General features: G+C 35.5%; 1 protein-coding gene across 1 annotated transcript in view; it reads left to right on the top strand.

The window, feature by feature from the left end:
* The window catches only part of DTWD2 (DTW motif tRNA-uridine aminocarboxypropyltransferase 2), a 75,641-nt gene that overhangs the window by 16,437 nt on the left and 44,070 nt on the right, over positions 1–15,134 (top strand). The window contains exons 2-3 of the mRNA XM_087715835.1: positions 7,802–7,892; positions 13,396–13,490. Of these exons, the coding sequence (XP_087571961.1) occupies positions 7,802–7,892; positions 13,396–13,490 (186 nt within the window). The remainder of the gene's footprint in view (positions 1–7,801; positions 7,893–13,395; positions 13,491–15,134) is intronic.

Genomic DNA, 15,134 nt, shown 5'->3' with positions numbered 1-15,134 from the left:
AAGTGGCTCTGATAACACTGAAGTAAATTCACTAAACTGTAAGATAGAGGAATAGGTACAGAATTTTGCAATCAGTTTTGCAAGATTCTGTTATTATAGCTAATCTCAATAAAGGTGGTTTTATCTTTCCTGTAGAGTTGATTTCCTGGTCTGGTCTTACTAGAGGGCTAACATAAGCTGTTTCCGAATGAGAGCAATTTGGCAGAAAGAAAATGTGGAATGTTTTAGGGATTCAGCCACAACAAAAAATGAAAGTATTCTGGAGTGAGTTTATAAGGTAAAAAAGGCAAGGCTAACATGGCTTACCCCGGTTTGCCTGCCTTTCTCAATAGCTACTAGCATCACAAATTTGTTCGTCACTGCTCCAGATTTTCCTAGCAGCTTTCCTTTCTTCCATTCCATTTTTCCTCAGCCTCTGCTATTAATGTCTCAGTACCATATGTCCTACAATTCTTCCCCACTTCCCACCATGCCCCTCATTTTCCCAGGACTGTTCTTACACGGAGCAGTAAATCTTTCAAAATAAATCCATATGAAATATCCTTTTTCAGTTCAGTATTTCAGTTTGCAGTTTTTCCATTTGCAGTTCAGTTCCATTTTCCAACATGCTGACATATCTTAAAATTGGCAAGCTTGAAAAACACTGCACACTTTTCTACTGGGTTTCAAGCCAGGTTTTAGGGCTGTGTTTTATTACAGTTTGAATTGATCTGTTTGACTTAAGTTATGGATAGTGTATTAATCCTGTTTCTCTTTTTTTGGTCTATATTAGCATCAAATATTGTATCCCACTGGACTGATTGATTGGGTAACTTCCACTAAGCTAGTTACGGTATACAGTTGAGGTGCTTGAAGAGAGATACTGCTATGCCTCAAGGGGATAGTGTAGCAATAAAAGTCTACACTTCTCCTTAGCACCCAATTTCATGAGTAAGACTCATGCCTGGCTATCTATGGAACAGCATCTCTAGTTGCCACTAAAATCTTCCATGTGACAATAACTACTTCATTTGCCTGTTCCCTCTTCCTTTGCCCATCTAGAGGCCATCATGTTTATGCAATGACTTTCTCTAGCCATGGAACTTCTGACTGCCAGTACATCAGATTTAGTCTTTATAAAACTAAGCCACTCACACCCAATCAGCCCACCATTGCTGCACACAGAACTCTGTTACCTATGGGCTGGTCTATCCTTGAGTGTGGAAAGACAGACGCAAGTTGCCATAACCCTTTCTTTTTAATGTGTCCACACACCCTTGCCCCAAGTTGTATATGCCCTTTTCTATCCTATTATTCTTTTCCCATAAGAAAGAATCTCTTCTAGTCTTGTACAATGCTCTTTCTCGTAAATAGATCCAAGGTCTCCTTCAAAACATCTCTGGAATTTACTTTTTCATATTTTCAACTCTGAGTTCTAACCATAAAGAATTAAAAATAGATATTTTACTCAGAGAAGCTTCCAGCAATAGGCCTTTAATATAATTTCCCTCAAACAGACCAAAGTACCTGTACCTCTGTATCTTTCTCCTAAAAACAATAGAGGTATATCTAAAATATCTTACCTCCTTATTCTCAAACTAACCAGTCCACTTACAGTACATAAACATAAATGAAACAAGATAATTGTAATTTTGGAAGAGATTAAAATTCTTTCATTTTAGAAGCAGAAGTGAAATTGCAATATTAAGAAGTTAAAAATCTCTAAAGGATAAAATGGGCAAACTGTTGTGTTTTTGTGTGTCATTGAAGTCAAATAATCATTGTTCATAGCACAGGAATTTACTTAATTTCACATACTAAGAATGCAAGTATAAAATAGAACTGTCGAATTAATATTTTTGAATAAATTAATAATTGCTTTTAAAGAAAACTCACTGATTTTGTAGTTCCAATTATGTTGATTTGGAAATAAGTTCCATTGAAACATTTGGACTTACTCTAAGTAAATATGAATAGGATTACATTCATGCAGAGCTGTTTCCAGGGTGTTTCCCTTAAGATAGTATTGGCAGGAATTATAAACAGCTGATTAGGATTCTCTTCACACTTTTTCTGGGATTTGGCAGCAAACGGGAAAGAGAAAAGAGTCCCCTTCCAAAGATAAAAACTACATTCAAAATGAATCCTCTGATTTTCTTGTAGCTTAATTTACTGGATCTCCAGGGGTTGAAAGAGGATTTAAAAAAAAAAATCAAATCTGTAGAAAACAAAGGCAGCTTTTTCACATGGAAGAATTGGCTTGGTAACTGATAAGTTTAATAGAGTTGGCATCTAGCATGTCTTAATTTTTTCCTTAAAAGCTTGTGACAGACTAATCATCCAACCAAACTAAGCTGTAATTCATGAAATCTCAGAATTCCTATCCAACATAGATTCACACCTAAGCTGAGAGAGAATTCAATTGCAGACCAGGTCAGTCTGAAGCAAGGATGAAATTCAGCAGGTTTTGACAGGTTCTGGAGAATCGGTACAAATTTTGAGTTGTCGGAGAACCAGCAAATACCACCTCTGGCTGGCCCCAGAGTGGGGTGGGAATGGAGATTTTGCAGTATCCTTCCCCTGCCACGCCCAATGAACCGGTAGTAAAAATTTTTGACTTTGGCTTTCACCACTAGTCTGAAGCAACTTCCAGTTGCAGCAACTTCCAGTTCACAATGGCAGTCTAGCTGTGGTAATTCTAAGCCAGGAAAGTGTTTTTAATTGGCAATTGTCAAAGTGATATTTGATTATGTGATTCAAACATGAATTATTTGTGTGTTTAATTCTACATGTTCTCAAACAGGCTATGTAATGTATTATTTTATTTAAACTAATTATTTAAAATTAATTTTTATTTAAAATTAAAATTATTTTAAATAAAGAGATAACTCTTTGGGAACATTGTGTGTGTGTGTGCCAGAATAAGTATAGAATAGGTTTAGCTACTATTTCCATGCTTCTCTAATTATGTTAATATTAGTGGTTACTCACAGTGATGGACCTGGGTAAATAATCACAGTGAGGTTCCCAAAATTAGTCCCAAGGCCTGTTTCTAGTGCTTTTTTTTTCACAAGTTCAAGGATATATGTTTTATACAGAACATTTCTAACTAGTACTCATTACATGTCCTACAAAAGTCGTAGATTGCTGCAAACAGAAAGCAAGGGAATTATAAGCCTGAGAACTTTTTTTTAGCATGCTGTAAATCTTCTACCAATAATTGAGTGAGAGCTAAAGGGCAGCAATTTAGACAGAAAGTAGCAAAGACTGTTCAGAGAGAGGTTGCTTGCCCTCATAAATAATGCCAGTGCTGCAAGCCTTGAGAAGTTTGGAGGCAGGAATGCTGAGGGAAGTCCAAGATCATCCTTGGGTCAAGCACCAAAGAATTTCACAGAAGGCAGTCCAAACTGAAGGTCCAATTGCACAGCAAAAAAACCTGGGGAATTTAAAGTAGACTATCACAGGAGCACAGATCAGGAAGCAAGAGAATTATTTCCAGTTTGGAGAGTAGAAATAGAGCAAACTGTTACGTAATCTGAGTTCTTGGCTTTGCTTAATAGATAAATGAATACTTCCTTTGCTTGAAGAATTGTGCCAATAGTTTTTCATGGTAGTATAATTTAGGGTTTGGCACTCTTCCAAGAACAGGCCCTGACACCTTACTGTCATAATCAGTGGCCATGGAGCCAGGCTCATCAATTACAGGTGACTGATAGGCTTATGAGCCGAGGTGGCGCAGTGGTTAAATGCAGCACTGCAGGCTACTTAGCTGACTACAGTTCTGCAGTTCGGTTGTTCAAATCTCACCGGCTCAGGGTTGACTCAGCCTTCCATCCTTCCGAGGTGGGTAAAATGAGGACCCGGATTGTTGTTGGGGGCAATATGCTGACTCTGTAAACCACTTAGAGAGGGCTGAAAGCCCTATGAAGCGGTATATAAGTCTAACTGCTATTGCTATTGCTATTATTGAACTACAGATTTGGAATCTGCTAGGTTGTCTCCTTCAGCCTTAGAATCAGAGGGGTCCGTAGTATTAAGTCACCTAATTACAGGTAGTCCTTGCCTTACAAGCATTAGTTTAGTGACCCTTGAAAGTTACAACGGCACTGAAAAAAGTGAGTGATGACCATCGTTCACACTTACAACTGTTGCAGCATCTGCATGGTCACGTGATCAAAATTCAGATGCATGGCAACTGGCATGTATTTATGATAGTTGCAGTGTCCTGGAATCAGCGGATCACCTTTTGTCATCTTCTAACAAGCAGAGTCAGTGGGGCAGACGGATTCACTTAACAACCATGTTACTAACTTAACAACTGCAGGGATTCACTTAACAACTGTGGCAAGAATGGCTGTAAAATGGGCAAACTCACTTAGCAGCTTCCTTGCTTAGCAACAGAAACATTGGGCTCAATTGTGGCTGTAAGTTGCAGCTGTAATGTAACAGCTAAAACAAAACAAAGTTTCCCTTTCCTCCATTGAGTGTGAATATCAATCTGTTAAGAAATATTGCTGTTTTAAGTCCCTTATACATGAATGTATTCCTTTACCCATTTCTTCCTACCTAAACTTTAGTGACACCCCGAAATCTGAATTATTCAATTGTTATGTTCTATTCCATGAATTCAGATTGTTGTTGGGATTGAAAATCATTGCAGTGTTACAGCTGTTTTGGAGATATATAAAGTCATGTAAAGTGAATTAGTGATGTTAGGCTAGGTGTCAACAAGGGAAAAATTGCAGTAAAAGTTAAAAAAAATTGGTCTGTTTAAAAGCAAATCGCTTTCATGCTAATGTGTTTTATTTCCCATCCTTGAATAAAAAGGAAGGAACATTGGCATAAATTGTGCTATGTCTGTGGCATATCTTTATCACGTCTCAGCAGTAAGGCTAAAAACTGTTGCTGCCCTCGGAAAATTTAATGTGATGCTATCTCGGGGTAGTAATACCCTGTTATTATTTCCCCAGGCTAAATACCTCAGAGTATCCCCCCCATCTTTTATTATCTTTTGGAGAAAAAAACAATAATCAGTCATCCTCTTGAACTTGTGCAAGAGTATAATGTTGGAAGTTCAAGCCTTAATTGTTATTTATTTTTCTGTAATTTCTATTATTTCTGTACGCTTCTTTTGAAGGAACAATAAAACAGTTTCATAGGTACTGCCAATAAGAGTTTGTACAGATCCCTGCAAGTTGAGATTTTTACAGTACTGACCTGTGTTATTCCAATTGCATTAATTCAGAAGATCTGGTAATCTCCTATCAGAGAAATAGAAGACCAATGTACTAATAGCTGAGTGCCTGAATGAGGGGCTGATTTGGAAGGCAAAGCCAAGCTGAGGCAGTGCTTTTGTGCTTCGGGGTCTTTCTTTCTTTCTTGATGCCAATTATGCCCATCAGGGTGTGAGGCAAAGTGTCTTTTTGCTTTCGTATTTCTGTGTGTGTGGGGGTGTTGCCTCCTTTATGATCAGACCCCTGATTATCTCGTGCTGGCTGCTAAAGGAAGCCTAAAAAGGAAACAGAATGCACTTCTTCCAATAGCCAATACCCAGATAAATAGGAATCAGCATTAGATAAAAATCTAGATGACATAGTACTTTAATCAAGGAACTGTGAAGGAGAAAATCACAGCCTTACTAGGAGGGCAAGGTACTGCATATATAAACGTCCAATAATCTTCAATCTCCTTTGCACTGATGGTGTTTCCTAGCCTGGTAATGAAACATCTTCATAAAAAACAACCAAGCTCAGAGATCACCAAGAACCCAACGGTGATTTTATTATTGTTGGTAATAAAGGGTAAAATGTCTAATGCTCTGCCTCAGAGGATTCTGTCATGAGGGAACCACTCCTGGGAGTGCAGGATGGACTTCAGCCGGAGGAAGTAATAGGCATTCAGGCACGCTGATCCAGCCAGAAATAATCAGGAACAGCTGCATTCACTGTCAGGGGATAAGGAACAGGAGCTTGGGCATCTGGTCAATCCACGGGCATACCATGTGTTACAGTGAGCACAGATGCTCCGCAGGTCTCCTTGGCTGGCAAGGGCATTCTTAGTCTTAGTGACTAACTGACATAGGATCTACTTAAGAGCCACCATTAGCCAAACTGTTCTTTCTCAAACATTTTTGTTAAGAAAAGGTTAGGTAAAGCCAATATCAACTGCAAAAAATATAAAGGATAAAAGCCACCACAAACTCCAAATATATATAGATATACATATAAATAAAATAAATTCAAAAAGGAGAGGGCAGAGGGAGGTGTGAAAAATAAAAAGGAAAAAAGAGAAAGGAAAAATAAATAACTTCCCTCTTCATCTCAACAGATTAAAAAAACAACCTTAGGATGTTGCAACCATTGTTATGGTAAGCTGGTTGCCAAGCAATCAGATCATGATTATGTAACCGTAGGGATACTGCAACAGAAATTTGAAGACCCATTATAAATACCATTTGTCCAGCAACTTCATAGCTTCTGAACAAGAGAGGACTACCAGTATATAGATATTTAAAACATGCTATTTTAGGCAATTAAGTATCCATTATTATACCTTTGGAACTCATTGTTATTTCTGTGTTACACAGACTATATAATAGCACAGTGCAGTATATTTAGTGACCATTTGAAGTTACAACAGCACTGAAAAAAACATGACATAACTTTTTCACACTACATGATCAAAATCTGGGCGCTTGGCAACTGTCTCACATTTATGACAGCTGCAGTGTCCCGAGGTTGTGTGATCATCTTTTGGGACCTTCGACTAAGCAATGCTAATGGAGAAGCCAGATTTACACAACAACCATGTTACTAACTTAACAACTTCAGTGATTCACTTAACAACTGTGGCAAGAAAGTTCATAAAATGGAGCAAAACTAATTTAACAGATGACTCAGTTAGCAACAGAAACCATAATCATTCTTATTAGGAATATTAGACCCAAAAATGGACAAAAAATTTCAATACATAATACTAAACATACTCAATGTAGCTAGGATCGCTTTCGGACAAAACTGGAAACAAATTAATATACCTGCAGATGAAACAATAATTAGAAAGGTACTCGAATGTGCAGAGATGGACAAAATGACCATGGAATTAAAAGAAAGAGAAGAATTGGATTTCTATAAAATATGGAATAGAATTTATAAGTGGCTAGAAAACAGAAGCCAAAACAGAAAATAGAAGTCTTTGTGTTTTTTTCTCTAAACTAGTATTGAATAAAAATTAACAGAGTTACTAATTACTATCAAAATTAAATTATTGACAACAATGTAAATAAAATAGTGATATGAACAATTAATAGTATTACAAGTGTTAGTACAACTGTTATTACACTATTACAGAAGTTAAAATCAATAGGAAGGCAATGGAGAATGGAGAATTACAAAGGCTAAACATGAATGCCGATACAGAAGGTTGCATAACAATTTTATATTGTAATGTTTGTCTTGTTTTTTTATGTGTGTGTGTGTGTGGTTTTTTTCCTGTTTTTTAAGGTAAAAATGTTCAATAAAAATTATTTTAAAAAAAGAAATTTTGGGCTCACTTGTGGTCGTAACTTAAGGACTGCTTGTATAATTTAATTCCCATATGTCCAATTTTGTTATTTAACATTTTTGAATGTTTCCCTATTCATTTCCTAAATAAATATTCTGTGATTAAGGGAAAATGTGAATTATTATAATATAATAAAATAATAAACTTGCATAATACTTTCTTAACTGTATTTCTTTCTTTCTTTCTTTCTTTCTTTCTTTCTTTCTTTCTTTCTTTCTTTCTTTCTTTCTTTCTTTCTTTCTTTCTTTCTTCAATATAGTCGTCCTCAAAAGGTGTGCCTGTGTCCATTCTTGCCAGTTCATCCTTTGAAAGTCTCTACTTGTTTGTACATTATCCAGCATCCAGCAGAGGTGAGTAATGTTGATGTCAATTAGCCATTTGTTTATCAGCAAAAGGATGATGCAAGTGAAAACTAAACCATGACAAATTTTATCAGTAAAACTAACTTATTTCCTTTCATTTTTATTTTTTGTAACCCTCTGATTTATGGTATATATACACAATACAGACTTGAAGACATATAATCAATTGAAAATGTGCATAATGGATATTAGTAATAATGTGCAAAATGTGAACTGTAATAATAAAGAAATAATAAGTGAATAAAATTAGAGGAAAATACTTAACAATACATATTGTCTGTTGTTCTGCCCTTACAAATCATCCTTCGTGTCTTTATGTCCCTAAATGGGTAGCTTTATATAATGCTGTGATGCTTTAAACTTCTCCTTTCTCTCTAATAATTTTGTCAGTTCCTAAAAACCTTAATTTCTCTCATTTCAATCTATTCATTCTTTCTTCATAGGTTTATTTTCTTCTGATCCTCATTCATTCTACAACATATGATCATGTTTCAACTCACATTTATGTTCAGACTACATTCAGTACCTATGTCTTCCTGTTTTATCCCACACTCTTTTTTAGTATTGTATTGTTATGGCATTTCATTCAGCTTATTATTACTTTTCTCTTTTCTCCAACAAACAGCGCTATCATTTTTATATAACACATCAGCATTGGCACCTACGTAATCTTTCTCACATACGATGAAAAAATGTTTGAAGAGGAATGGAAGATGAAAGATAGAAACTAATTAAGGAGAGAACCAATCTAGAACTAAGGAGAGATTTCCTAACAGTTAGAGTAATTATTTAGTGGAAGGCTTGCCTTCAGAAATTGTGGGTGCTCCAATACTGGAGGTTTTTAAGAAGAGATTGGACAACTATTTGTCTGAAATGGTATATGATTTCCTGCTTGAGTAGGGGGTTGGACTACAAGACCTCCAAGGTCTCTTCCAACTCTTTTATTCTGATTATCAATCTTGTGACATTTCCTCATTCCAACACAACTGAGGTTGTTACAATGCAGGAAGACAAGAATTGGGGGGAAATGTAGTAATAAATATTACTGCAGAGACACATTGATACACTTCTATGCAGAAGTGGCAAATTTGATATATGTTGCACATCCAAAGGACTGAACTTTGCAATAAAATATATATTTTATTTAGTCAGCAAGAATATAATCTTTGGGTATTGTGTGTAATCGAATGGTATACTGTTTTAGTTTTCCCAGTCCTACAAAATTGATGAGAACTACAACATAGATAGCATTATTTCCTATAAACCTGCAGCCCCCTGCTCCCTGCCCAATTCACTGGCAAGCTCCATATGAACACTAGGCATATTTATTACACGAGGCTGGAGAGATAGCCTATTTGCCTGTTTGCTCACCTTGACTTATATTTTGCCTGTGTAGAGTTTATATATTGCTTGAGACGAGCCTAAGATTATTATTATTATTTTTGTAAAAGTTTTTTATTTTATTTTTGGACAAAGACAAACAAAACATAAAACATAAAACCTTCACCAGTTACATATCAATTACATATAGTGTGTCATTTGGTTACAGGCTTTTGTGCATCACCGCTTTCAATTGTATATAAAGTCACAAATTATCCATCAGATATACATAGGTACATTATTATCATTGTACATCATTTGTTCAGCTGCAATTGTTATTCCGTCATTTTGAACAGAATATTCCAGGTATTGGGTTTATGTTTATGTTTGTGTTTGTGTGTGTGTATGCATGTATGTATGTATGTATGTATATATAAAGTCACAACCCCTGGTATGCCCAAATATGGGAGGAAGTTCACTGCTTTATTTATTTATCAGCACAAATACAACATATATATAGCCATTTGTTTATACACACACACACACACACACACACACACACACACGTGTACATACATACATTCCATTGCATTGTTCTTAATCTGTTTAATAATAATATGCCTTTATAATATCACCTATGTCATTTTATTATTCTTAAAGTATAAAAAATTATCCAACATTTTTCATTTCTATGTTTTTTTATCTAACCATTGATAGAACAAATCCCATACCTTATAAAATTGTTCATCATCTTGTTCTCTAATTTCAAATGTCAATTTACTCATTTCAGCACATTCCATTATTTTTTGAATAACTTCCTCCTGCATTGGTATTTTCTCATTTTTCCAATTTTTTGCAAATATAATTCTAGCTGCCATTAAGACATTTACAATCATATATTTCAGACCTCTATTGTATATTTCCGGTATAATTCCCAATAAAAAAATCTGGTTTAAAGTCTGTGTTTTTGTATCATTTTCTCCAACCACGTGTGGCTTTTAGTCCAATATCTTTTAGCTTCTATGCAAGTCCACCATAAATGGTAATATGAACCCGGTGTCTGATGACATTTCCAACATTTTTCGGATTTGTTCTTGAACATTCTTGCTATTCTCATCGGGGTAGATGCCACATGTAAAACATCTTATATTTTCCTTATATGCTGTTGACATTGTCATTTTATAATTTTGAGACCACAATTTCTGACATTTCTGTCCATATAATTTTTAAATTACTTTTTCATCAGTACCTATCAGAATTTTATCTAGCTCAGTCATTTTGTCATATAAACCTACCTACCTACCTACCTACCTACCTACCTACCTACCTATCTATCTATCTATCTATCAATCATCTATCTATCATCTATCTATTTTATCTATCTATCTATCTATCTATCTATCTATCTATCTATCTATCTATCTATCTATCTATCTATCTATCTATTTGACTGTTGACTATGATGGACCTTGCTTGCTTGCTACTAATAATTAATTCAGTTCCCCCAAAAATTATTTATATAATAAAATGTATAAGCATTATACTTAGAATAAATATAATAATTTAGTATTACTAGAATTATTAGAAAATGTATATCTTAATCATGTATATTATGGATGGATGTCTGTTGTGACCCTGGTAGCTTAAACAAGCTAAATTAGTGTGCTAAGATTTGTAAGCAAATCTTTTCTAACTTACTGAAGCAGCTGTTGGGACTTTGAGCCAAAGGTATTGTCCCAGTAATAGGATGAGAACAGCCCTCATTGATCAAATGGCATCCTAATTGCAAACTGTTCCATTGTATTCCTCTGTCACTAGCTTTGTATCCAAGGACAAGGAAATGCTTTCAAGGCACTGCAAGATGTTTCAGAAATAGTGACATATAGCTGCCTGTGCATGAAAGGACAATCTGATCTCTTACTGGAAAGGATTTTTGGCTTGCCCATCTTCCAGCTCCTAGCAGCAAACTGGCATAATTAGAAAAAGAAAGCCAAATGCAGCATTGCCAACGCATAACATTAGGCTTGTGGAAGGTGGCAGATATTTGCCACTTGGCTGAGCACAGAAACGTGACGGTGGAAGGGGGAGATGCTAACAAATGTACAGTATATAAGTAAGAAGGGGTGTGTATCCAACCATAGACCTGAGAGTATGAATTATTGATGGAGTACTGATGGGCTGACAGTTCTGTCTTTAACTATTAGTTGGAAATGACAAGTGCTAATTAGCTGCTAGTTGAAATGGAAAAGCTCTTTTTCTGGAAGAGCCCCAAATATCTGTGAGGTTGTTTTTGATCATTCTGGTTTATTTTAGCAGTTTTAAGTAGTTATACTTTTCTTTTAATGGCACAGGTGTTCATATTATCAACATTCCTTACATTGGTTGTCCCTTTATTATAACAATTAAAAAACCAGGATATGAGCCAGCATTCAGGTTTTGCTTTTAAGCATCATAGGCACATATGTTGGAAATAATATAAATAAGATACCTAAAGATAGATAGGCTGTTATGCTAAAAACAATACTATATCGGAGACAGAATTGGCCTACTTTGCCTCATTTTGAAAACTGGACTTCTGGAACACTCTACATCTGGTCTATGTCACGTTACAAGATATATTCCATCAAATGTTTGCATTATTTGGTAAATTAAAAATGCACAAGAGAAAATACATTTATGTACATATCAAACTTCCAATTTTATACACAGCTTTCCCAAATACTGGATGTTATTTGATTATCATGTACCATCAGGTTACTATCAATTTTTACTACTATATAGTTGGATTTTCTGCAGGAAGATCTATACCCAATCAGATCTCCCAATGGTGTACCCATTGCCACCTACCATGCTACTAATTTGTTTGTTAATTCATATATTTGTCATATTTAAGAACCACTCATCTCTCTCATAGCGGGATTCTGGGTGCTGTACAATAAAAGATTAAAAGCATAAAATTGTGTTAAATTTAAAAGAGGCAAGAGATGTTAAAAGTTGATTAAAAGCAGGGAGGGCTTTCAGCCCCTTTACTGCATTTTCAGCTGTCTACCTACAAGCAAGGGTGCAGAGCCATGTTTTTATGCCTTTACAGAAGATCAAAAGAGTGGAGGCTCACTTCACCTCCAGAGGAAGTGTTTTCCACAGGGTGGAGACAATAGCTGAGACAGCTCTCTTGTTGGATCCCAGCAGTTGGAATTCTTCGGCTGATGGCATGCAGCACCCACCACTGACCTGGTACAACAGGATGATGTAATGGGATGAAGATAGTTTGATAGGTAACCTGGCCCTATGCCATATAGTCTTTAAAGGTCAGAACCAACACCTTGAATTGGATCTGGAAGCAGACTGGTAGCTAATATACCTTATATAGCACAGGTGTAACATGCACCATTCTTTGGGCATTCAAGATTGCCCATGCTGCCACATATTTTTTTACCAGCTTTTGGATACTTTTCAAAGGTAAGCTCCATGTAGAGAATATTGCAGTAGTCCAAATAGCAGATGACCGAGTAGAGAGTCTCCCTATCTAGGAAAAGCATAACTGGTGCACAACACAAATTGAGAAAAGGCCCTCCTAGCCAGGACTGCCACATGTCCTTCGTGAGTCTAGGAGGACCCAGATTATTCCACAGGTCCATTGGGACCTATTACCACAACCTCTCTTTTACCAGGGTTCAATTGAAGTTCGGTTGAATCCGGGCCTCCACAGCCACCAAGCACTGTAAAAGAACACCCACAGCATTCCGGGATGGAGATGTATAACTGGGTGTCATCAGCATCCTGGTGATACCACATCCCATGGCAAGAGATGATCTTGCTCAGTGGTTTATGTAGACATTAAAAAGAAGTGGGGAAAATATTGAGCCCTGCAAAGCAGGGAATGAGAGCTGGACCTCTTGTTCCCTGTCAACATAGATTGGGACCAACTTCAGAGAAAGGAATTAAACCAGCATAGAACTTTGCCACACATCTCAAACTCCCCAAGTGAGTCCAAAATGGTTGATGGTATCAAAAGACATTGAGACTTTTAATTCAGTATATAATTATATTGTTCATTCACAACCAGTGCTTTGTTTATGTGCATGTTTTATCTAGGCATTCTCTTATGTTTCTAAATGGAAAACAATTACAATATTAAATCATATGTTATTATATTCAATTTTAACTGCAGGAAAGTAGAGTGTTACGAACAGTACCTCTTCTAACTGCTTGTCTTCCTGAAGACAAATGTAAAGTCTTGATTGGACGACGCTTCTGTGAAGACAGGTGAATATCACTATTAAAGTCAGGTTTTTTTATATTTTCTTTGAGAAAAATAGTAAAGCAATATTATTTTAGATTTGTAGTTCAGTGTTTTATAGTTTCTGACATTTCTGAGTCTCAGGTTGGCTACTGAGTGAATTTAAATTCAAGACCAGGTTGGAATGTCTCCTGATTAAGCAGGATTTATCTTAAGCAGCCCCCTCCACAAGAATCTATCAGTTATTCTCACTAGATATTTTTCTGTTGTTTTCTGGTTCCTCTCCCCTCACCCCCTTTTTGTAGCTCAGGATATGTAATTTTCTAACTTTTAGTCAGCATACACTAAACCTCATTTCTGGCTTTTTGATGATCAGCCCAGTTACCAAAGCTATGTTCAGGGTAATCTGATCTCTTCGTGTGTGTGTGTGTGTGTGTGTGTGTGTGTGTGTGTGTGTGTGTGTGTGTATTGTGTCACAACCCCTGGTATGCCCAAATGCAACACAGACACACAGACACACATATATATATAATTTCATTTTTAGACATTATAATGACAGTAATACTCCAGCTTTATCCTACTTTTATCCAATTAATACTTCCTAGTCAGTAACTAAAGAGAGAATTGCCATTTTTGGCTTTTCATCTTCCTGAATTATTACAAGTTTAAGGGTAAGGCATATTTGTGCATGGGATGGAGATAATAAATGTGATGCTACTAGAAAAATAAAATTAGGTATTTTTTGAAGTATCAGGAAAAGGAAATAAAAAGTACCTTAGCCCTATGTGGTAGTTCAGCAACATAAAATGTAACCACACATCAGATTTTTGGCTCAATAACTTGTATGCTTTTGCTGAATATATCTTGGCAGAAATCTATTCAAGTAAACATTACTAGATTCAAAAACTGCTATGTTCTCCTATATTATCTTTGTACTGTCATATTTAATTTAATGTGTGCAATAAATAAACAAAGTGTAACTTTGTTTAATAACCGCCAAGTAAATGTGTGTTCTATTATTTATTTTGAACACAGTTTCAAATAATGAAAGCTCCTATTTGGGAACTTGTTTTCTTTTAGGTTTATAATTAATTTTGCAACCCGATCTTTCATCATAATTATTGTTTCATTTGAGGAAAAGATAATGTAATATTTATTCTAAAATAAATACTATCAACAAATTTTAAAAAGTCATTTTATCAGGGAGTAATTATCTTTATGGAGATTCTTAAATTATTTTCTTTTTGGTAAAGCAATCTTTTCTGTTGAGTTCATGTTTTGAATTTTTTTTTAAAAAAAGTCTTGATACCTTGAATTTTGAGAGTGAAAAAGTTACAGCCTGATTGAAATGGCAGATAATACTACAGTTGTTTTAGAACTTAATAGTATTTTGCGTAGAATAAGTAGAATTATTTGCACATAAATATAGTGAATCCAACATAAATTCTTTTATATGGCATAACTAAATGTTACAGTGGAATAATCCAGACAAAAATACTGTTGTGCTTAGTATAAAAATGTTGCCACTTTAAAAAAGGACTTTCCTATTTTTCTTAGTTGAGACTAAGGCTCTATTTTTCAACCATTTTAACAAATACCAGTATCTCAATACTAAAACTGTGCATAGTAATTGTGCATAGATAAGAAATTAACATCATAAAAAGTCATCA

The sequence above is a fragment of the Thamnophis sirtalis genome, unplaced genomic scaffold (genome assembly GCF_051295495.1).
Source record: "Thamnophis sirtalis isolate CommonGarterSnake01/CBP01778 unplaced genomic scaffold, rThaSir2_p1.2 scaffold_5, whole genome shotgun sequence".
Taxonomy (NCBI): domain Eukaryota; kingdom Metazoa; phylum Chordata; class Lepidosauria; order Squamata; family Natricidae; genus Thamnophis; species Thamnophis sirtalis.
The sequence above is the reverse complement of the archived record's forward strand: the minus strand, read 5'-3'. Positions and strand labels throughout refer to the sequence as shown.